The sequence below is a fragment of the Magnolia sinica genome, chromosome 12, assembly GCF_029962835.1.
Source record: "Magnolia sinica isolate HGM2019 chromosome 12, MsV1, whole genome shotgun sequence".
Lineage (NCBI taxonomy): Eukaryota > Viridiplantae > Streptophyta > Magnoliopsida > Magnoliales > Magnoliaceae > Magnolia > Magnolia sinica.
The window spans coordinates 66,588,137-66,612,595 of NC_080584.1; the positions used below are offsets into that span (position 1 = coordinate 66,588,137).

Below are 24,459 nucleotides of genomic sequence, written 5' to 3' on the forward strand. Positions count from 1 at the left end.
AGCATCCTTTTGAAGAAGATTACATAAAGGACGAGAGAGAAGACTAAAGTCCTTTATGAATCGCCTGTAAAATCCTACGTGTCCTAAGAAGGATCGCACGTCTCTGATGTTCTTGGGTGGGGGTAGGTTAGAGATAAGATCGATTTTTGCTTTATCTACTTCGATTCCCTTGGACGAGATGATATGCCCAAGGACTATTCCCTTCTAAACCATGAACTGGCACTTCTCCCAATTAAGTACCAAGTTCTTTTCTTCACATCTTTTCAGCACACATTTAAGACTTTTCAAGCACTTGCTGAAAGATGGACCGTAAACAGAGAAGTCGTCCATGAAGACCTCTAGGTATTGCCCCACCATATCAGAAAAGATACTAAGCATACATCGCTGAAAGGTGGCAGGGGCATTACATAGTCCGAATGGCATCCTTCGGTAAGCAAAGGTGCCGTAGGGACATGTAAATGTGGTCTTTTCCTGGTCTTCAGGGGCTATCTCTATCTGGTTGTAGCCTGAATACCCGTCAAGAAAACTATAATAGGAATGACCAGCTAACCTTTCAAGGATCTGATCAATGAATGGTAAAGGAAAGTGGTCTTTCCTCGTGACGGTATTCAACTTCCTGTAGTCAATGCACATTCTCCAACCAGTAGTGACTCTAGTTGGCACGAGTTCATTATTAGCATTGGCTACGATGGTGATTCCGGACTTCTTAGGAACCACTTGAGTTGGACTCACCCATTGACTATCAGATATAGGGTATATGATACCCACGTCCAATAGTTTAAGAACCTTAGCCTTAACCACTTCCTTCATGTTTGGATTTAGTCTACGTTGTGGTTGCCGAGCGGTTTTTGCATTATCCTCAAGATATATGCGGTGAGTACAAATCGAGGGATCGATTCCTTTGAGGTCCGCTATCGTCCATCCCAGGGCTCCTTTATGCTCAATGAGAGTAGATATAAGCATACTCTCCTGTTCTTTCTCCAGGTGGGCAGAGATCACCACCGGGTATGTCTCATCTTGACCTAAATAGGCATATTTCAAATCAGAGGGCAAAGGTTTTAGGTCAAGCTTCGGCGGCTTGAGGTTAGACGGTAGAGGCACTACATCGGTTCATGGCAATTCTTCAAATTGTGGCCTCCACCGGTTAACTTCAAGTACCGGTGCAGTATCAAGCAAGGCGCACGTCTCCCTAAGCATGTCATCATCAAAATCATGGGAGTGGGCTAGGCACGTCTCCAAATGGTCGGAGGATAAGGTCAGAGGTGTCGTATCTTCCACGAAAGAGTCAATCATGTTAATGTCGTGGAAATCGTCATCATCCTCTGCGTTGCTGCCGTTATTGAAAAAAATGTTTGACTCCAATGTCAAATTTCCAAAAGACATAGTCATGATACCATTCCTGCAATTGATAATTGCATTTGACGTGGCAAGGAATGGGCGACCAAGAATGACGGGAATCTGAGTGCTCATGTTATTGATGGGTTCGGTGTCCAGGATGATAAAATCTACAGGGTAGTAAAATCTATCGACCTGGACTAACACATCCTCAATTATCCCTCTTGGTACATGAACAGAGCGATCAGCAAGTTGTAGTGTGGTTAGGGTGGGTTTTAATTTACCCAAACCTAACTGTTTGTATACCGAATAGGGAATCAGATTGACGCTCGCTCCTAAGTCAAGAAGTACGTGATCAATTCGATGGTTCCCGATTACACATGATATGGTTGGGCTACCGGGATCCTTGAATTTCTGTGGCACGTCTTGCTTCAGGATGGCGCTCACTTTCTCAGTCAAGAAGATTTTCTTTTGAATAATTTTTTGTCTTTTAGTCGTGCATAAGTCTTTCAGGAATTTGGTATATGAAGGTATCTGTTTAACGACATCAAGTAGAGGAATGTTGACTTTCACTTGTTTCAACACCTCTAGTATATCCTGAGAGTTAGAGAGAGGTTTTGGTGAAACCAACCTTTGGGAGAATGGAGCAACTGGCTTCTCTAGAAGTTCCGGTTCTACTTTTTGTGGGGCATCATTGGATCCATTATTGTTGTCCTCTTCTGGTTCTTGAGGCTTTTCGGGCCTAACCGGAAGAGTTTTATCAATGATCTTCCCACTCCTAAGAGTGGTGATGGATTTAGCATGCCCCATTTGATTTGAAGAGCTGGGATCATTATTCTCGTACTGCAGTTTAGGATTGGGGAGAGGTTGTGCAGGAAGCATCCCCTTTTGTACAACCGTCATACGAGAGTCTATCTTTTGCATAAAATCTGTAATTCCCCGCATTGCTTGAGCCAGCTCTTGTATGGGATTTTGAACCGGTTCCTCTTGAGGTTTCACTTGATTTGGATTTTGATTGAAGAAACCTGGAGGAGTCGCCGTTTGTCCATTCCTCCAACTAAAGTTTGGATGATTTTTCCAGCCAAGATTGTATGTGTTGGAGTTAGGTCCAGTAAAAGGTCTTTGATAATTATTTACGGCATTGGCTTGTTCATTCAACACTCCTCGAAAGGCGGGTATTGTAGGACAGTTTTCAGTTGTGTGAATGTTGCAATCACAGATGCCGCAAACAACTTCATTGCCCTTATCCTTCTTTCCTTCCATGGCCTCAACTTTCCTTATGAGCGTAGTCACTTTACACTTGAGATCATCCTCTTCTTTCAAGAGATATAATCCACCTTTCTCCTTTAATTGAGTCGGCCTCGACATAGTGTTCGCCATTGGGTAATAGTCCCATGATTGTGTTTTTTCAGCGAGACTATCGAGGTAATCCCATACCTCGTCAACATCTTTGTTGATGAACTCTCCATTACACATTGTCTCGACCATTTGGCGCATGAAAGATGTCAATCCATCATAGAAAAAATTTGTAATGCGCTACGTTTCAAATCCGTGTTGTGGGCATGAACTGACCAAATCTTTGAACCTTTTCCAACATTGGAAGAATGTTTCATCTTCCTTTTGGGCAAAGTTCATGATCGCTTTTCTGAGGGTAATCATTTTATGATGTGGGAAGAATTTTTTTATGAATTCCCTCTGCATGTCGTTCCACGTGCCAATGGATCTAGGACGCAGTGAATGTAACCACGTCTTAGCTTTCTCTTTTAAGGAAAAAGGAAAGAGTTTCAGCCTAATTGTATCCTCAGATACATTAGGAAAACATAATGTAGCTATAATCTCATCGAACTCTTTCAAATGTAAATATGGACTTTCTGATTCAAGTCCATAGAATTTGGGAAGGAGTTGGATAACTCCTGGCTTGATGTCCATTTGTCCTGTGTTTTCAGGAAAAATCATGCATGAGGGCATACTCACTCCCGCCGGTTGCAGATAATCTCGTAAAGTACGAGGCGGGGGTGCTTGTTGCACCTCATTTTCATCTTGGGTATCCTCCACCCTGGGTGGAAGTAGAGGAGGTTGGTCTTCAGCCATAACTTCAGTTAACTCAGGGGATTTCGAGCGGTGTCTAGTCCTGCGATGGATAGTCAACCCCTCAACCAATCCTCCTTCAGTCAAGAGACGTCGAGTGTCGTCACGTGCCCACTTGGGCATGAAAACACTCGCAGCCCTCAATTAAAAACCTAATCCTAAAAAAGGGAAAGAAAATTTAGAAAGAAAGAGAGAGTTGGAAAGAAATTACCAAATTGGAGTCCTAAGTTAAAAACCTGCAAAATAAAACAAAAATAAGTTAGATTCTAAAAAGAGAAGAATGATCCTTTAAAAGAAAAATAACAGTAAATTAATTTCTAAAAGAAGGTATTCTTAAAAGAAAGTGGAAATTTCTAAAGTAAATTACGGAAGATCTAATTTAGAAAGTAAATTAAAAAAAACTGAAAAATAGAATGTAGGGAAGGAGCTTACCGAATTAGAAATTTCTATTTTAAAGGCCTACAAAATAGGAAGGTTAGTTTCTAAACAAAAATTCTAAAAATAATTTAGGAAACAAATTAGATTTTAAAATTAGAAAGTTACTAAAAATAAAAGTAGAAAATTAATTAAGAAATAACCTAGTTTCTAAGACTAAACTATTTCCTACAGATGAGAGGATACTAGAATTAGGAAATTTCTAAGATTTAAACCTTAATTCTAAAAACAGAAAAAGTAGAGAATTTAGGAAAGAATTACCAATTTAGAAGTTTATGTCAGGATCCTACAAAACAGGAAACAGGTTAAGTTCTAAACATAGAATAAAATAAAATAAAATAAAATAAAAACTTTTATCCTAAAGTAAATCTTAATCCTAACCTAATTCTAAAACTAATTAATCCCAGAAAACGTAACCGTCAGTCCCCGGCAACGGCGCCAAAAACTTGTTCACTCCCCAAGTATAGGGCTGTGATGTAGTAATATACTCGGTAAGACCGAGGTCGAATTCACAGGGACTGATACCTGTACGTTATCTGAAACCAAGTAGAACTAGAACTAGACTAAGATGTGATCTAACCAAATAGAATTTTAAGGAATAATTATGAAATAATTATCTAAAACTTAAGGAATTCAGAAAAGGGAAACTAGGGATTCAGAGGATCCACTTGTAGGGATCAGGGAGATCTCTTGCCTGCATCAGGAATTATGGAAATTAAATTGAATTTCCTCTAATATAACTTTAAAGGGATGAAATGTATTTGAATCAGAATAGATTCCATCATCAAACCATGCCCAGGAGACAGCAAATAACAGAATTAAACTAATCACCAACCAATCAGATGATTATGAAGGTTAGGAAGGGTACCGACATCCAACCATGCCCAGGAGACGATGGCGAACATCAGGGCTTCCTGACATTATAATCAAAATAAGAGAAGAGGAATACTCAAAGCTATTGCAAGCCCATTGTAATTTCAGTCACAACATGCCATTAAAAACTAAAAATATTCCCATAAAATTAAATCAAAAATCTCTTCAATCTAATCAAAAGGCACAAGCAACATCTCTCCCATCAGGTTACAAGCTTCACCTCTAGGCCCTAGCTAAGAGGTTCAGCCGGACATGGATGGGCTGGAAAAATAAATAAATTAAAATATAAACACGAAGAAAAGAAAACAAGAAGAAAAAGAAACCTCTGCCTTTGCCTCCACCGTCTCAAATCCTCCCGTTCAAGCCTCTGCTCCAGCACACATGCCAGCAGCCAGAACCCAGCACCTTCAATCGTGCACTCCTCCTTCTTTTCTTCTTTTATTTTTTCCTTCCTTTCCTCCTCACGCTGCCCAAACCCAAGACCGAGCACACCCTGCTTTTTCCGAAGTCTGCTCCCGTGCTTCCCGTTTCTTCCTTTCTTCTCCTTTTTTTTTTCTTCTTTTCCCACGCTGATCTCCTCCAAACGCTCCCCCTCTTTCCGTTTTTTTCCTTCCCCCTTTATAGACACCAGGAGAGGTGTTGAATCATCCCTTCTGCGTAGCCAGAGGCGGTGGAACTCTTTACGTAGCCAGCCTGCGTAAGAACGCAAAACAGTTTGCGTTTGAATGAATTTTTGAGATGGAGGAACGTCCTAAACTCCCGTTTTTCCTCTTGGTTGGGCTAAAGACCCACTTATAAGGATTTTGGCCGGTTTGGATCAGCAATCCGGCAGTGATAGAGATCACAGGATGCCCCACAAGCTCCGGTTTTCACGGTCATGCGCGGAACAGGGCCTGCATAAATATGCTTACGCTGATGTACTGGTGGGGCCCACTCAAGATAACTTTTGGGAAATCCACTCCATCCACCAGATTCCCCTTGGAATTTCGGTCAGGAAGGTATGGTTTTTGCCGTCCGTTGGTGTGGTTCATAGATTTTTCTCCCTACCGTCCGTCTTGCTTTTAGACTGTTAAAATCCGATCCACGTTACTTTTCCGAAAAATTCCACCTAGGTGAGGGTCACGCCCTCCCTCTGGATTCAATGGACGGTCCAGATTTGTGAATTGGATGCAAACTGGGCCCCACTGCATGGAACCGGCGGATGGCGTGAGTACGCTATCCGTGTTTGAGTTGGAGAAGAAGACGTGTTGCCATGCAGTCTTAGTGCAAAAAGTGTACCATGTACACTGTATGATGATTATGAGAAATCCACACCTTTCATCCTGTTCTTCTCATGATTTAAGGCGTTGAGACCGAAGATGAGGAGTATCTAGAGATCAGGTGGGTCCCAGATCAGTAAATTGTGGGCTGATCTGTCCGTTGGGCCCCTTCCACAGCGATCCAAGAGCTGAAATTTTACGTGTACGGTTTATTTATGGTCCTCAAGCCACGTATGAAGTTTTGAACTGATCAGATGGTGAGAACCCTATGATCTTGCATTCTGGACACTTTTCAGGCCACTCGAGCTTCAATTCCTCGATTTTCGCGGACCCCTGGTGTATAATTCCATCGCTCTTGGTCTTCTAGAGTCCGTTCCTTGCCTTGGTGCTCCTGGAGCGTCAAATCCATGCATTTACCACCCTTTTTCAGTCCATGCTCGTAAATACACTCTGCATCACAAACACAATTAAATCAGGCCATTAAACGGTATCATGCTTGTAAAACTATGCAGCAACTGGGTCTGATATGCAATATTTGACCCTCAACAATCCCAAGCCAGGAGATCGTCCCTATTGGACAGCAAAACAAGGTTGTCTGTCATGGACTGAAGGATGGGAGGTGGAAGGATGCCTTGGATGTCCATCAGACTGAACCTATTAGAAGGGGAGAAGAATTCCTTCACAGAGGCGTCCCGGAGATGAAGTGGGATAAGGTGTATTGCAGTTCCTGCTATAAAACCTTCCCCAATCCAGTTTTGAGTCCAAAATTTGACCTCTCTTTCACCTATGAGCCACTTGGAATGAGAGATTTTAAAAGGTAAATGCTTGGACATATCCTTCCAGACGGTAGAGTTAGTAGGAGAATACATGCCTCTGGATTGAATAAGTTTATTGATATACTTCGCCGACATGAGTCTCACCCATAGAGACCTCCATTTAAGAAGATTTCTACCCATTTTGATACGGAAAGCTTGCGATACATCCTCCATGCTTCTTATACCTAGCCCTCCTTCAGAAAGAGGGAGACAAATCTTCGACCATCTCAACCAATGCTTCTTCTTTTTCCCATCCGTATACCCCCAAAAGAAATTGGCCAGCCCCTTTTCCAGCAACTTGCAGACTACTTTGGGGATGTTAGCTGCGGACATAATATGTATTGGGATACTAGATAATACATGTTTGATGAGCACCACCCTGGTTGCCGGGTTGAGGATCCTAGCTTTCCATCCCTCAATTCTGGCAAGGATCTTCTGGGCTAGCGACATCATAAGAGAAGCCCTAATTTTACCTTTGATTAGAGGGATGCCCAGATATGTACATGGAAGAGTGGCCTGCGTGAAACCCGTCACATTCATGATTTTTCGAATCTTGGCTTGCGGAGCTTTCTTGGGGACAATGAAGGAAGTTTTATTCACATTCACCTTTTGCTTGGATGCATTTTCGTAATCTCCTATGAACTTAAGGACGGCGCGGATCATAGCTATCCTGCCATTCAGGAATAAAATTGCATCATCAGCGAAAAGTAAATGAGTAACCAAGGGGCACTTTTGGGGGATCTTAAAAGGCTGACAATATCCTAAGAAAAAAAGGTTTCGAATTCCCCGGCTTAGGACTTCTGTTGCCAAAATAAGTAGAGTGGGAGACAGGGGGTCCCCTTGTCTTAAGCCCCTGGATGAGGGAAAGAAACCACACAGCCTCCCATTGATGAGAATTGAGAACTAGCTACCCATCCAGCAATGTTGCACTTTATGAATCCATTCATTCTCAAATCTAAATCTCTGGAGCACTTGGGCGAGGAAGGACCATTCCACCCAATCGTAAGCCTTCTCCATATCTAGCTTCAGGATCATGTTCCCTCCAAACACTTTGCGATCCAGCTCGTGGGACATTTCCCTCGCTATCGGGATGTTTTCCGTGATGAATCTACCCTTCACAAATGCCCCTTGCTCTTCGGATATTATAGATGGCAAAAAAGGAGCCAACCTTGACGCTAAGATCTTAGAGAAGATCTTCATAATGCCATTACAAAGACTGATAGGGTGGAAGTCAGCCATAGTCTCGGGGTTGATCTTCTTAGGAATGAGGCAGATATGCGTGCACTAGAAAGATCTATGAAGAGGCCCTCCTGCAAAAAAAATCTTTAACAGCATCATAGATATCATTACCAATCAGATCCCAGCAAGAGGAAAAAAAAGCTCCACCAAAGCCGTCTGGCCCAGGGGCGCTATCAATTGGGATGGAAAGAGCCGCAGCTTTATCTTCTTCAAGCGATACGGGCCTGGCTAGGTCAGCATTCATCTGGGCTATAACAATCATCGCAATACATGAGAGAATATCATCATTCCCTACCCGTTGTTGAGACGAAAAAAGCTCCTTGAAAAAGCTTTCTGCCTCCCTGTCGATTTCATTCCAATTTTCAAGAATCTCCCTAAAAGAAGTCTTGAATCTTTCAATGGCCATTCTGCAACGCTTATGTAAGACCGAATCATGGAAAAACTTCGTGTTTTTGTCCCCTTCTTGAAGCCATTTGATCCTAGATTTCTGCTTCCAAAATAACTCCTGCTGAAGAAGCGCCAACTTTAGATTCGCTTGGGCTATGCTCATTCTCTCTGCATCTTCGTTCGAGTTAGAGGAGAGATAGCCGGTTTCGGCTCTTACAACCTTGTCCTCTGCCTTATGCACATTGCTTTCCACGTCCCTAAACGTGGTCTTGTTCCATTCCTTGAGGGTCATTTTCCGATTTTTCATTTGGATGAGGACCTTGAACATGTACATTAATCTCCCAGGCTTCCTTGACTACCCTCAGAAAGTCGTTATGGGTTGTCCACATCCGCTGAAATCGGAAAGGCGAGGGAAGTCAGCCGTGTCATCAATGAAACTCAGAAGGACTGGGGAATGGTCCGAACAGGACCTCGTAAGGTGGTTAACCTTGAACGATGGGAGAGAGGTCAACCAGCTAGCGTTGACAAGCATACGATCGAGTTTAGCCCATCTGCGGCTCGTACTAGATCTGTTGTTGCACCATGTGTAAGTAGACCCAGCAAAACTTACATCTAGCAGACCCGAGTCACTAATAGCCTAAGAGCAATCGCTCATTGAAGCAGAAAATGAAGGTACACCTCCTAGCCTTTCCTCATTAGAAATTGTGGAATTGAAATCCCCATTAACCAACCATGGGCCATTGACCTAACTAGAGGTCCTTCTCAGTTCGTCCCACAGCTCCTTTCTTCTGTCCTTATCACAACTGGCGTAGATAGCTGAAATCATAATTCGAGGGTTGCTACCATTGGAAGTCATGATTGAAACACACTGCCTGGAAGCACTAACAGTTTGGATGTTAATTCCGTCTTTAGCTAGGACCCAAATTCTGCCCTCTGAAGCGTCCTCCATCAGCTGCAATTGAAACCCCAACTTGGTTGCCACAGAATCTCTTCTGGACGCTTTGATCATCAGTTCATGGAGTAGGAGAATCGCTACTCTATGCTTCTTGATTAGCTGTCTCAAATGGCGGGTAGTTTAAGCATTACCTACCCCTCTCACATTCAAAGAAAGGATGCTAAACATCAGACACCCATCCTTTCACCTTGGCCGTTTTACGGATACTTCTCAATCTCTGACTCATTCTTTTGAATATCAATGTTGCAGTCCTGAATTTCTTTTTCCTTAGCACTGCTGGAATTGCGATGTCGTTGCCATCCTTTCTGCCAGAGTCAGTAGATTCGGAGTCATTGGAGGTTTCCCCAATATCTATGTCCACCCATAGTGAAATGCCGTTGTCATCATGGGCAGCCACATTGTGGACGATCAGGTCTGCGGCAAGAAGACTATTAGCGCCAACAGAGTTGTGGGTACTGAGACCTACCACACCCTGTTTAGGATCCGTATCCCTAACTTCTCAGTTTGAGCTATTTAGTTCCATCTCCATCTCCTCTCTTCTGTCATTGTTGACATTGTTGACCTCAGCTCTATTCTCCCTGGTTCGCAGCATCAGGTGTTCTTCGGAGTTAAACGTTCCTATCCCTACCAGGCTTTGGGCGGAAGTTTTGACTTTTTGAGGCAGGGAGCCTTCCCTGAACAATTGCTGTACCCCTGATAGCCAACCTTCCCATTTCTCCATGACGTTCGCATTAGGTGGGATGCGAGGATGATACACATGCAATGCAGAGAGGTTTGGGGTGGTAAAGGGCTGAATCAAGCCTGGTAGGAAGCAGGTTGTTAGAGAAGAGTTGAGGGGGTCTTTAGAGTGTTCAGTTGGGTGAAGCACATGTGGTTAGATATTTTTCCGAGCAGGGCTACTGAAGGTCTGGTTGTTGATCGGGCTAGCCGATGGGGGCTCAGTCAAGTTGATGTTCTGATGAGGGCTGTTGATGGCTATAGGAGGACCAGGCACTTGGTGTAAGCCTGCTCTATGTGGATAGCATTCCTGAATGGAATTAGGTATAGAGTAGACCATGAGAGGGATGAGAGGACCATCAGAATACCCTGCATCAGAAGGCTAGGTGGTAGAATGATTGCAGGCAGGTTCAACCAAAGCCAAAGCCTGCTCAGGCTCGCAGGCTAAGGGCTGGGGCTCGGTCTGCCCTTGGTGGATTGGGTGACACTGTTGAATCAAGAGTGGGGCATTTGCTCGAGCGGTCTCTGGGCATACGAGACTCGTCACAACAACGTTCTCCTGCCAGGCAGGGATGGAATTTCTCACTGGATTATCTCCCATTCGCTGATTTGCAAAGGTCCTGATGACCCATTGTTTAGTGCCTTTTGTTCTGGGTTCTACGTGCGTCCCACCACGCGTCACCTCCCAGCTAGAATATTCTTCGCCACCCTGTAATCTTCAAATTGGATCATTATCTCAAATGATCTACCCTCCACTATGAATTTTATTATTATTATTATTATTTTTTGAAGATAATGGCAAATGCCATGAGTTCCATTGATCAAATAAGAATTACAAACTTTCGGGTGGGCTCAACATAAAAAGAATTGCAGCCTCACCTATCATGTGGTAGCATATGGACAAACAGAATTATACAGGGGAAAACTAATGCTAAAGGGACACTAGGATCTCGATCCCCGACGTCTGAGAGTTCCTATCCCTACCTTATCCAAGAGGAGGGCTCCCCTAGTTGACCTTTGGAGTTGGGAATTGTGAGAGAAGATCCTGTCAGGGTGACCGTCGCTTGCCAGCTTTACTAAGGCACCTGCTACTGAATTTCCTTCTCTAAAGGTATGAGAAAAAACCAAGTTGAGGCTTTGAATCGTGGCCTTGATTGTACCCAAGTAGTACCAAAGATTCCAGAGGGAGGGTGAGTCTTGGTCCACCATTGCATCCGCAATGATTTTAGAATCAATTTCTACAATAATATTCATGACGCCCAGATGAGAACAAATACGGATTCCATCTAGCATGGTTTGAGCTTCTGCAATATTATTGGTGGAGGAACCATAGTATCTATGAAAGGCAAAAAGAAAACGGCCACAGTGATCCCGACAAACTCCACCTCTGCCACTCTATCCCGGGTTGTCTCACGAGGATTCATCAGTGTTGACTTTCGGCCAGTGTTTTTTTTTTTAAGGGCCTGACAGAGACCGAGGGGCCAACTCCAGCACTTCCTCAACCTACTCTAAAATTTGGCCAATGGTTTGTTCACTCCAGGCGTGCAATGGAATGCCTTGTATACGAATCCACGTACCTGTGCCTGGAATCTTCATTGCTGGGCCCCAAGCTCTAACATTGGATAACCCTATCCTTCTCCAAGTGATTTTGTCGCGAGAGAAAGCCAGAACGGCTTCCCTGGTTTGGAATTTGAATGCATAAGCTGACTCAGAGATCTGGAAGATCTCCACATGCTTGGAACGAAATTTGGATGATTGGAAGCCCTCAGTCAGGGATTGGGCATTGATAGCATTATCTGAGATTTCCCCAACCAGAGTACATGCAAACTCTGCTCTACCCTTATCCGAGATCCATTTGAGGATGATGATTTTGTGGGAGGTGGACGACGGGGGGGAGGGTAGTGTTGTGGCTTCAACGTAGGACCGAGACATGGTACTTGAACTACTAATCCTGATGGAGGTTTCTTTGTTTTGCCTTGTCAGATCTCTGATAGGAATGAGTGGGTTTGGGATTTTGTTAAGGTGGGTACGTACCTGAGCTTTCCGCTGGGGGATTTTGTTTCCTCCATTGCCGTACCTGTCTCCGTTTGAGGGCCGCTGGTTAGCTATGCTGATCGTCATCCGGCGCCGACCCAAGAATCGCCCGTTTAGAAGCTTCATTGCTGCCTTAGCTTCCTCCCTAAGCTTGAAAGTTACGAATGCAAAACCCTTGCTTCTGCCTGATGTCGGGAATGAGGGAATGATTACATCAGCAAGGGCTCCGAACTGGCCAAACCTTGCTTTAATATCGTCCGTGGAAGCCGAGAAGGGAAGGTTGCCGATGAACAATCTACAATCAGGGTTTCGATTTTTCCTGCGAACTTCCTTCCATTCATCAGTGGGTCCGGCAGGACCAGACCCGACGCGTTCCTGGATCTAGTACAAGTTTGCCATATTGGCATGTGTTCTTCCCTAAGCCGGTGGATAGAAACTAACCCAAATGCCAGTAGGCTGAGCGAACTCTCACTGTACATTAGTTTAGTCGGGAAGAAGCACGGCAGGAATTGTATTTTGATCTTAGAGGTAAATCGGACAGTGCTCTATTCAAGAGATTGTATATGTGAGGGCTATCTCAGTGATCTAAACCATTGATGTTATGGGCCCATTTTGAGTAGTACACGCACCAAGAATCTCCCAGGCTGAATAAATCTTGAAAGCATCTCAACAACGGTTCCTTTTCAACTAGGCTAGAAATTCTACCAAGATGACCTTCCAGAATAAAAGGAAAAAAAGATAAAAAGATAAAGAAAAAAGGATCACGTAATCTAGGGAACAGTGGGCCTCACTTGTGATACTAAAGCCATGTGTGCTATAAAATCACTGGGGCCAAGAATTATAATAGCACTTGATCATCAATATTAAATGAAATTGTCTGTTTGTCTATGCAGGAAATAAAAAGAAGATGGAAACAACGTCTATTGTAGTGATCACCATCGTTAGTGCATTGGCATTGTTACTCATCTCCATCATTTGCTTTTGTTTATTGATGAAGAAGAAGGCAGTGAGAGCAACAGATGGTAACATGATTCTTAATTAGATCAAGTCCATTTTACACGATGTGCGCTGTTGGGACCCATGTTAGGCCATCTTTCTCTTGGGCACTACTGTTGACAGTGCAAATCCAATTGGGTGAACGAATGGTTGGGATCTTCTGTTTTCACATCTTTTGCATCATGTCCCATCCATGGTAGTGCCGTGCAGATGAGTGGTCCTGATCGTTCCACAACAGCTGCATTTGTGTTAACTTTTGCGCACACTGAAAAGATGTCCTAACCTTGTTTCTCAATCTTTTTTCTTCTTTAGATATTGGAGATGGAGAGGACATTAGAAGGTCAGAATCACTGTTATTTGATTTGCTTACTCTCCGAGCTGCAACAGACAACTTCTCTGATGCAAATAAGCTTGGACAAGGTGGATTTGGTTCTGTATATAAGGTTATTAACGGCCCACTAGATGGTTTTTCAATTTTCTTTTGGCATGGTAAATTGTTCTGGCATTTTGTATCTTGTACGAATCTATCACACAGTGATATTGCGGATGTTACCTGGCCCAAAAATCAGGATCGTCCATTCACCAGGTGACCCACACCTGTTAGTTGGTTATAAAAGGAAAAAACGAAAACGTACTCATGGTCTATATTCAGTCCACGCATATGGCCTTGGCCCATATAATGAATGGAGGTTTTGTTTCTTTAGGCTATTGCACGTTCATGGTGGCCGTGCTTACCAAATGGCCTTTGATTTTTCTTCAGGGAATGCTATTGAATGGACAAGAAGTAGCTGTGAAAAGGCTCGCAAGAAAATCAAGGCAAGGAGTCGAAGAGCTGAAGAACGAGCTTGTATTGGTTGCAAAGCTTCAGCATAGAAACCTTGTAAAGTTGTTGGGTTGCTGTGTGGAAGAAGAAGAGAGGATACTTGTCTATGAATACGTTCCTAACACCAGCCTTAACAACTTCCTCTTTGGTTTGGCCCCTCTACTACATCCATTTGGTTTGGAGAATAAATTGTTGGAAATCTTGATTTCCATATAATCATGATTTTGACGTGTTGCCGGGCCCCACCAATTTCTTGATTTTAGAGAAAAAAATTGTTATAGTTAGCTATGTTTTGCAAGTAAAAATGAAAATTTAAAACGAACCATCTGGCCCTCGTTGAAAATGCCAGAGACATGAATGCTAATCTGCTTTACCAAAGGCATAATCCCCATTGTAGATGGGGCATACACAAAAATTACACTTATTGTTATAACCTCCCAATTCATGGTCATCTACGGATTGAACCAAAATTGGTAGAAGTGCAGATTCATCAAGGGACAATGATTAGATGGTTAAGATCATCTAATCAGTGTGAATTTAGGGCATTGTTCCACCTACAATTAGCACCCACAGTTTGGAAGTTCAGGATTGTTGTTCATATATATTCCATTGTGATTGTAGCATGCTCCCTATAAAAAAAGTGATAGAATCATAGCCTAACTTCCCACTAACATTTTTGAGGCACTCCATGGACATCATTATTTCTGTCTAGGATTTTCTTAGCTATTCCAATCCTATTTAGCTAATCATTCTTATATAATTCTCTTGATAAACAATCCTTCATATTCTTATATAGTCATTCTTATCCTCGATGCACTCCTTTCACTTCTTTCATTTTTGCTTATGGAATGTATTTTTATTTTGCGGTAACTATTTCAAACATAATTATTTCTAACATAATTATTACATCATAATCCATATTGATATAAGTTCTATTTTGATGTGGCAGATCCAGTCAAACGGTTAATATTGAACTGGGACAGAAGGTACAAAATCATCAGTGGAATTGCTAGGGGCCTTCTTTATCTTCATGAGGATTCTAGACTTAGGATTATTCATCGGGATTTGAAAGCTAGCAATATTTTGCTGGATGGAGACATGAACCCTAAAATTTCAGATTTTGGTTTAGCGAAGCTTTTTGGTGTGGATCAAACTCAAGGAAATACAAATCGAATTGCCGGGACCTAGTAAGTTGGTACTAGTACTTCAGTTCATTTCTTGTTTCTATCTCAGATTGAAACATGAGTAGCGAAGGAAAAAAAAAACCAAATTCCAATGGAATGGGAAATGATGATTGTCACCCTGAGCTAAATAATAGCAATGGATATACCTGAACAATATCTTATATCTTGCTAGCATTAGTGGACAGGAATAAACACTAATTTGCTTTTGCGAACACATATATAATATATGGGGCATAGTTGGACATGACACAAAAAGATTACAATCCTAGCGTTTCAGTTGATGGCCATCAGTCCAAATATGAGAAAGAATGTGGTCATCGATGCCAATTCAATCAATGGGAAATGGGCAATGTTCCATCCGCAGTGTGGCATACAACTTTGTTTATATGCCACATGCACTATGGGATTTGCCACGGTTTAATTAATTTTCTCATCCATAAGTCTTGACACTGTAAATAAACGCTGCTTGGTCTTGTTGTTCTAAATAAACACTGTTTGGTTGTTGATGGCTTGCAGTGGATACATGGCACCAGAGTATGCCAAGCATGGGAAGTTCTCAACTAGATCAGACGTATTTAGCTTTGGTGTTCTGGTCTTAGAGATAGTATCGGGTCGAAAAAACTCTGCCTTCCATGACCGTGGTACAAATCTCGTTAGCCATGTAAGTATGTTATCAATGGAGATGAACTATACGATCCTCCTGCCGATGTTATCTCTAGCATCCTCAGTATTTTAATTTGCACAAGTGGGTCCATTGATATGATATCCAAGCTAATAATCCCAGTGGATCCAGCCTCTTAAATTGGAATATTCTAGACTTCCAAATTCTGCATTGCCTAGGTTGAATGTGGAGTATCGCTTAAAGCTGTCGATATGCACCGTACTTGGTGTGTCTGACAGAATCAGTGATTTAGATCACCAAGCCAGGAGCCTCACTTGAGCAAAATGAAAACTGTCCATATTATGCAATAATTCCAATTTCTATGAGTAGTTTAATTAGAGTGCGCTTGGTTGCACCAAATATCATGGAATTTCATTATAGTTTGCACAATTTAGACTGATTAATCATGACATATCATAATACTTGGTGCAACCAAACACCCCTAGTTAAACACTTCCTCTCAAAAGTTTATAAATTGATGGAATTTGTGCAAGGCATGGAAACTCTGGAACGAAGGATCTACAATGCGGTTGGTGGACCAAACATTGGGAGAAGTCCATCCAGTAGGTGAGGTGTTGAGATGCATCCACATGGGATTACTATGTGTTCAAGAAGATGCAACAAAAAGGCCGACCATGTCAATGGTTCTTCTTTCGTTCAGCAGCAACTCTATGACCCTCCCAGCTCCAATGCAGCCTGCATATTTTGTCGCCGAGAGTAGTATCAGGTCGGGCATTCTTGAAACTGAACCAAATCTGTGTGCAAGGGAGTGGGATGAATCAAGTGGAAAGCCGGTACCATGTTCAGTAAATGATGTGACTATTTCTGAATTAGAAGCACGTTAGGAATAAAATATATTATAAACATGGAGAGGATTGTGAATTAGCAAGTATGTAATTTGGTTAGTTTTGAATTCAGAAGATAAACAATATATTATGCATTAATATCATTTTGTTTTGGTGAAAAGATTACTTAAGGGGAAATGTTAAGCAATTAACTTGACGTTTGTGATGGGTGCCCCAAGATGGCGAATGCGGCCACTAAGCAGTTTAATATTGTGGCACCATCTACCAGAAGATAAAAATTTAAGGGGAAATGTTAAGTAATTACTTTTTAACGGCTGGAATTGTCTAAGTAATGTGGTAAATGTTCTGTGGACCCATCCATGATAGGGTCATCAGTGCATGTCCCCAGATCGCTATATGGAAGTGGTGAGTGAAGTCTGAGAAATATTTATAATCATCCTGAAAGACTTTTGTGCATTGAGACAATCACCAACAGCTTATTTTTCGCATTCATCAGACACATGTTGACCACCTGATGAGTGGATGGGCATGGCAAAAGCATTGAGGGAAGCGAGAGGTGGTGAGCTTCTAATTCACTTAGAGAGGTTGAGGTGTCCTCTTCTAACGGATAAAGCAGAATAACTAAAATTGGAGGCAAGTTGTCTGTAACCATGGGTCACAGCACTTATAACCCTAAGCTCTAACGGCCTACCATGGTGTTAGTATTATACCCACTTCATCCATCCAATTAAGTGTCTCATATTGGAAATGATCTCAAATACGATGGGGATCCAAAACTCAAGTAGGCCACAACATAGAAAAAAGTGGGAATGGAAATGCCCACTGTTGAAACTTTCCAAAGTCCACGTTTAAGTTCATATACTATCCAACCCCTTCATAAGGTAATTCTCACCAGGATTAAAGGAAAACACAAATATCAGCTTGATTGAAAACTCTTTTAACCTAGGAAAGTTTAAAGGGTGGGGGTTCAATTCCCATCGGTTTTTTGATGTGGCCTACTTGAGTTTTGTATCTTGTTCATGTTCACGTTCATGCATTCCTAAAATGCGATGGCAAAATGGATGGATGGATGGAGTGGACATAAGTCATGGTGGGCCCCCATACCTTCGAGCTATGTTGCTTCCTGTTACCAGGGTTACAAGCAAGTTGGGTCCCCTAATATCCGGGCAGGAGGCCGGATCCACTGCAAAGCTAGGTAAGAAAATCATTTTATGCAACGAGGGAATTTTGATCCAAAACCAAAAATCTCATCCTATTGCAAGCAAGTCGGATTCCTTTTAATCGTATCTGCGTATCATACATTCTTGCTTTAATGACGCCCACCTGCTATGTGAATGCATAATCCAAACCATGTATGTGATAAGCCATCTCATCCTCTGCCTGATCCTGGACTACAGGTGGTGTGCTTCACCTTTTTTTAAAAAAATTAAAAAAAGCCATCTCATCCTCCCCTATATCCGGAGAATCATCCTGCTCGAAAATTCAGTTTGGACTTATCACATCTGGAATTCTCTATGACAGGTCTCACCCTTCCAGATGATCTGTGTTCTATTACCTTTGGTGTGGTCTGCCTGTGTTTTGGATGAGTCCGATTTTGGACTGCAGGTCAACACGGCCAGGAGAACCAAATGCATTATTTAGATTCCACATACACAGCAAGGGTTAACATGAGATTCATATTGTTGTAATTCGATTTACAGTATCTGTCATGTGACAAGTTCATGCATGCTAGAATTAAATGTGGGGCTCAATTCAAACCGAACAATTACAACTCTAAGCACCACGATGGGCAAATACGTTGTGTGTGACCAAAGATCAGTTGCCTATTCAGCCATTAGCAGTGTTTTAAAAGGATCAAGCAATATTTAGAGGATAGGGTTCATCCTCTGATGATGGGTTGCACTTTTTCCTTTCGTACGAAAAGACGTTTATAATATAGATAAAAGAGAAACCAAGTAGAGAAAGAATGAAGTCACAAGCACAAAGTGCAGAAAAATAGAAATTGCTAAACTCATTGTCGATGACATCGAACACCCTTCGATCCCATCAAAGTAAGTGTTCGATGCCATCGAAGCCTATTCGATTGCATCAGGATTTATAGGAATTTCAAGTTTGGTTGCTGGACTAATGGCACGATTCTTCGATCTAGTCAAAGTAAATGTTCAATGCCATCGAAGCCTGTTTGATTGCATTGAGATTTAAAGGAATTTCAAGTTTGGTTGTTGGACTAATTGGCACGATTCTTTGATTCGTCGAAGACTAGTTCGATTCATCGAAGATCAGTTCGATTGCATCGAAACATATTCGATAACATCGAGAATTTCGAGGATTTATAGAGCAACTCGCTTGATAGTTTCTGGACAGATTCATCGAAGGTCATTCGATTTAATCAAAGGTGTGTCTTCGATGCCATCGAAGCACATTCGAAGGCATTGACAACTTACACAGTGCGAAAAAGCGCAACTTCTGAATTCGAATCAATTTGAGAATCCACTCCGATGACATCTAATGCGGTTCGATGCCATCGAAGGCGTTATGCAGAGTGCGTAAATTTGAGGCAGTTTTTAAAGTCGGCCGAACAAAGCCTATATATTTGGGTTCCCAAGGAGTTCTAAGGATAAATTACGGTTCAAGGAGCAGCGGAAAAGGGTAGATAAGCCTCCTAAAAGTTTTTCTTCTTCCTTAATTTATTCTTAATGTTTTGTTTAAGGGTTTTAGTTTTAATCATGTCTATGGTTAACTAAACCTCTTAGCTAAGGTTAAGAGGTAAAGCTTATAGTTTGTTGGGTTGTTTATCTTGCTTTGATTCATGTTTATATTGAACATTGATTTTTAGTTTAAATTAAGATATGTTTTCAGATTTCTATGATTTATTATGAATCGAATTACAATAGATGTTATGATAGCTTTGAATTTCTTATTTGTTTTGATGTTGTTGAGATTGATAAAATTCGTGATTCACCATCGTCTCCTGGGCATGGTGGATGGTTCACTTCCAATCATCATGTTAGTACTTCATGTGTGAACTATTTCAATGAGAAGTTCAAATTGTGTTTTAATTATTTTATCTTCCAATTGAATAAGATGGGACTTCGGTTCCAGTCTTGTTTGTTGAATCAAGTAAGATAGCATCTTAATAGCTACAAGTGGATCCTTGGCACTCTAGTTCCCTCTTTGATTAATAATCCATTCAAAATTATTCTCAACTCTTCCAGATTTAGTTTTAGTTTCAATTCTAATTCTAGTTCTACTTACTTTCAGAATATGTACAAGTATAGTTCCTGTGGATTCAACCTCGATCTCACCGATTTATTACTACATCGCGACCCTGCACTTGGGGTTGTGAACATTCATCTTTTCTAGATTTGAGGAATCTCTGCGAAGAGTCCAGAGAGGCTTCATGGATTCAGAGTAGTTATCATCAAGGAAGACTGTGATCGACCTCATCACGTCTTTCTCATGTGTGAACTATGGATCTAACCATCCATACAATAATAAACCCATTTGACTCCATATGTTGAAATTGTTGTGTTTTTTTTTTAGAATAAAAATAAATTTCAAAAATAAAAGTTATTTTTAAAAGTAAATAAATATATTAATTATTTAAACTTTCCATAAATAATGTGTATAGCCAGTCGGTAAGAGAATGAGTTTTTGCTTATGCAATCAAGGTTCAAAAATAAAAGTTACCTTTCGTTCTCTGAGCTCCCAATTAGAGTCAAAGGTCTTTATAAATTAGATGTGATCGGTCTTGGTCCTTGAGAGAGATTTGAGAGTTGTGCTCTCTTCTATGTTTTTTGTTTAGGGTTGTTCAAGCTCTCCTGGTTCCTTTTTGTCCCCAGGAGTCCCTCGGGTTCTGTAAATCTTTTTTGGTTTTAATATACACCCTCATTTTTGTTAAAATAAAATAAAATAAATCAATGCTTGAATATCCTCGAGGACGGTGTGAAGCACCGTCCGCGCATGTGGCGTGGACTGTAGGATTGTTTGGGCGCTTTTTGGCGCTTTATTAGGTGCACTTAGCACTTCGCACATGTGCATCTTTATAAGGAGCAAAAAGATCATTAGTATTTTTTGCACATGGTTCAAACTTTTTGGGCCACGGTAAAACTGGATTTTTTTATTTTTATTTTTATTTTTTTTTAATAATTGCAACTTCTAGCAATAAATGAAAACACCCTACCTATAGAAACCAAAGCTGTCATGTCAAATGACTGGGCAACTCATTACAGTTGCAACTAGACGATGCCTAGAAATATATCGATGAAGTACTTCAGTTTTTCCTTTCTTTAATAAAGCGCAGAGCAAGCATCCATTTCTTTTTAACCTAAATGTTGTACCTTAATACTACACTCAAGCAGCTGCTTGGACTGGTCCATCTGATCTAAAATCTCGACCACGACCATGACCTCTTCCCCTGTCACGGCCACGGCCACGCCCCTGTGGAGGTGGTGCTTCCAGTCTACCAAAATCAATATAACCGCTTGATTCATGGTACAACTGGAATTGAAACCTTGATGATTTATCACCTTTTGTTGATTGAGAGTAATTGTGACATGATCAGATCAGGCCGATTATCTTGTCTAGCCGCACAACTGTTCTGGTGAGTACTCTAATAAATCAGGGTGGGCTGTTTGCAGAATAGTTGGGCAGAGTATCGCTTGGGCCAAATGCATCTGGGATCATAACATCCCATTTAAATCTCTATTTTCCTCTGGAGGATTCTCCAAGGGGCCATTCCAACTGATGATAGAGTCCAATCTCGGGGAATTTCCCCGGCGTCCAAGTGTGTTTGTTGCGATGGCGAACTGAACTTCCCCACGCAATGTGAGTTGTTGGAACACCTATTCATTAAAGGAGCCCTGACATCCAAAGTTTGGAAGGAATTTAGTGATTACTTTCATCTTCCACTCCTTTCTCCATCGATTAGGAATCGTTTCTTCTTATGGTGGCACTCCAATCGTCTAGGTGACGGGCTACCTCTGCTTCGCCGCACCACCCCGTGCTTGATTGTATGGGAATTGTGGAAAGCCATAAATTCAACCAAATTTGGAGGGATCTTAACTAACAATAGGACGGTGATATATCGCGTTAAGTGGCTAATTGGAAAATTTGTTGATGGCTCCTCACTATACCACCCCATTTTAAAGAGGTTTGGCATCCACATCAATCCCCCTCCTCCAAAGTCTTGCCAACTTGTTAAATGGGCCAGACCTTCGGTAGGCTGGGTTAAACTCAATGGTGCAACATCCTGGAATCCAGGACCGTCTGGGGGTGGGGGCATTTGCAGAAACTCCAATGGCGGACTGATTTTCGCCTTCTTTTCAGGATATGGCAAAGGCACAAATAACAGGGCTGAATTACGGGCACTTCATGATAGTATTTCTCAATCCATCTCAAGGAATCTTCATTAGGTCATCGTTGAGTCTGACTCTTCTTTTGTGGTGGAGGCGCTCAAGGGGAATGCTACCATTGACTAGAAATGGTGCTACTGGTTACAGAGAATTAGGGAACTTCAGCTGAAAGGGAATTTTTTTCTATCCCTCATTCCACGAGAAATCAATGGGCCGGCAGATGGGCTTGCTCGAGCAAGGGCAAACATCCAAGGGAATTTTTTGACGGATAGTACGCAAGCCCTCCCTCAAAAAATCAGGGGATTATGTTTCCTCGACAAAGTAGGCATTGGGGCACTATGGGAGTCTTGAGCCTCTGTCTCTTCTGGCTTAGGCAGACCATTGTTTTTCTGTATAGACTTTAAGTGGTGGTCGGGCCTTCCTTTTTGTGTGCTTTAGTCTGCCCATACCTGTTTTTTTGTAAACTGTTCATTTGTTTCAATATATACACAGCCTTTTCCAAAAAAAAAAACAAGTAAAAGAAAGGAAAAAAAAAAGAGGAAGAATAAGAAAAACGAAAAGAAAAAGAAAGAATAGAAAAGAAAAAATGAATCTTATCTCACTTGGTTAAAAAGAATTGTTTATTTATTTATTTATTCTTGTAGTTAGTTTCATTCGGTTTTCTTGAAAAAACTTATTATTATCATTAAGATGAGTTATCCATGATTTTTTTATTTGCTCATTTTAGTTGTTAATTAATTATTTATTTGAATTTTTAATTCGTTATATTTATATATCATGCATTTAATTATCTTTTTAAATTTATTATTATTATTTATTGCATTAGTGCCTTTATTTTAATTAACATGCTTTAGTTAGTCTTTAAATTTTGATTATTATTAATCATGCACTAACAACTTTTCTTTTGTAATATGATCTTAAGAAAAAAAAAAAAAAGATTTAGATTTTTTTTAGTTAAGGAAATTTCAAGTTCAAATATAATTTTTCAGATTCTTAATTCAGATGTAGTATCTTGGATATTTATTTTCTGCATAGAAGTTTGATCACGTGTAGACAGTTTACGTTTCTAAGAAAATTTTCTTCTGTTTGATAAATTATATATATCACATATTACGGATTTAATAGAAAAGTAATGATCATTGAATTTTTTTAGAAAATTTTAGAAATTTTCAATTTATGAAATATTAAAATCATATATCATTAAAATAGTTTTTAGAACAACATAAAAAATAGGTGGGGTGATCCAGTCCGCTAGCTCGAAAATCCAAAAGTCCCAATTGTTACCTCTTCGAATTTCCATCATACATTTTCGGCGGCCGAGCATGTCAGGATTGCAAAACGTTCATAGTGTCAGCGGGTTCGGTAGCATAGTAGTCTGACCAGTAAACGTATAAATGAGTTATTCATCAAGTGCCCTTTGCATGGGTGAGCGTGTCATGCAAAAAGGTTCCCATTACTAGATTAGTGTTGTATTGGCATGAGTATTGGTCAACAGGTGTAAATTGGCCTTAGTGTTAAAAAGGATAAATTACACTTGCTATTTCAAATTTTTGTATGTGTTGATTCTATTCATTCATATCTTCTTTTTTTTTTTTTTTAAAATTTTTTTTAAAGAATTTATATTGAAAAATATTATTTATTGATATCTTTTTTTCTTTTAAAATTTTTTTATTTACATAAACGGTTTTTTTTCTTATTTTATATTTTTTTGTTGTTTTTTAAAGTTTGTTTTATTTAGATTATGTAAGATTAATTTTTGAAATCCGTGTTGAAATTATTTATTGGACTTCACAGGTTATTCAATTGGAATTTTAAAATTTCAAGAACAGGATCCTGTGGAGGTTCTTAAAGAGAATTGCTTTTTATATTTATATTTATTTATACTTTCTTTAACGCTTACTGAATAAGTTATAATGAACATTAAATGGTACTATGATAGTATAATGATGACGTACTCTACATCACCTGAACCATCAGGTGAAACTACTTCTAATAACACTTCCAACAAAAAGGTTCTACTCAACTGATTTCACATTGGCAAATAAATTATTGCAATTCCTAGAGAGGGTGATTTGCAGGGGGATTGCGCAAGACCTAGAGAGGGCGATTTCGAGAGGGCAATTTTGCAGGACAATCAAAGGTAGAGACTATGATTAAGGAGAATCAGTGATGACAGCAAATTGGCAGAGCAGAGTAGAGAGGCTCCCCAAAGAGGGCGAATGGCAGAAAGTGCAGAATAAACACAACAGGGAGGAAGAAGGTAGTCTATTTGTGGGGAACTTAACATTCAACATTACAAAGGATGACCTCAAGAAGAGATTTGGGCTGTTTGGAGATATTTCTGACATTTACATCCCATCCTTTGCATCTTTGGGAAGGGGAAGGGGTTTTGCATATTTGTCAGGTTCCGGCGGAAGGAGGATGCACAAATGGCTAAGAATCAGCTAAATGAGCATTTTCTAGGCCGATGCAGGATGCTGATTAACGACGCTATTTAG

General features: G+C 40.8%; 1 protein-coding gene and 1 non-coding gene across 3 annotated transcripts in view; both read left to right on the forward strand.

Annotated features, from left to right (window-relative positions):
• The window catches only part of LOC131221555 (cysteine-rich receptor-like protein kinase 34), a 42,605-nt gene extending 25,883 nt beyond the window's left edge, over positions 1-16,722 (forward strand). Inside the window, exons 2-7 of one of the 2 annotated variants that reach the window (XM_058216840.1) lie at positions 13,031-13,159; positions 13,446-13,576; positions 13,894-14,104; positions 14,906-15,143; positions 15,657-15,801; positions 16,296-16,722. In XM_058216840.1, the coding sequence (XP_058072823.1) occupies positions 13,045-13,159; positions 13,446-13,576; positions 13,894-14,104; positions 14,906-15,143; positions 15,657-15,801; positions 16,296-16,646 (1,191 nt within the window). In that variant the 5' untranslated portion in view covers positions 13,031-13,044 and the 3' untranslated portion in view covers positions 16,647-16,722. Of the gene's footprint in view, positions 1-13,030; positions 13,160-13,445; positions 13,577-13,893; positions 14,105-14,905; positions 15,144-15,656; positions 16,215-16,295 lie in introns of those variants that run through there. The other variant, XM_058216839.1, reaches the window with a different exon arrangement.
• On the forward strand, positions 2,882-2,988 carry LOC131222022 (small nucleolar RNA R71). The gene has a single exon (XR_009159732.1). It is a non-coding gene; the product is annotated as a small nucleolar RNA R71 (small nucleolar RNA).
• Positions 16,723-24,459: the final 7,737 nt, after the last annotated feature.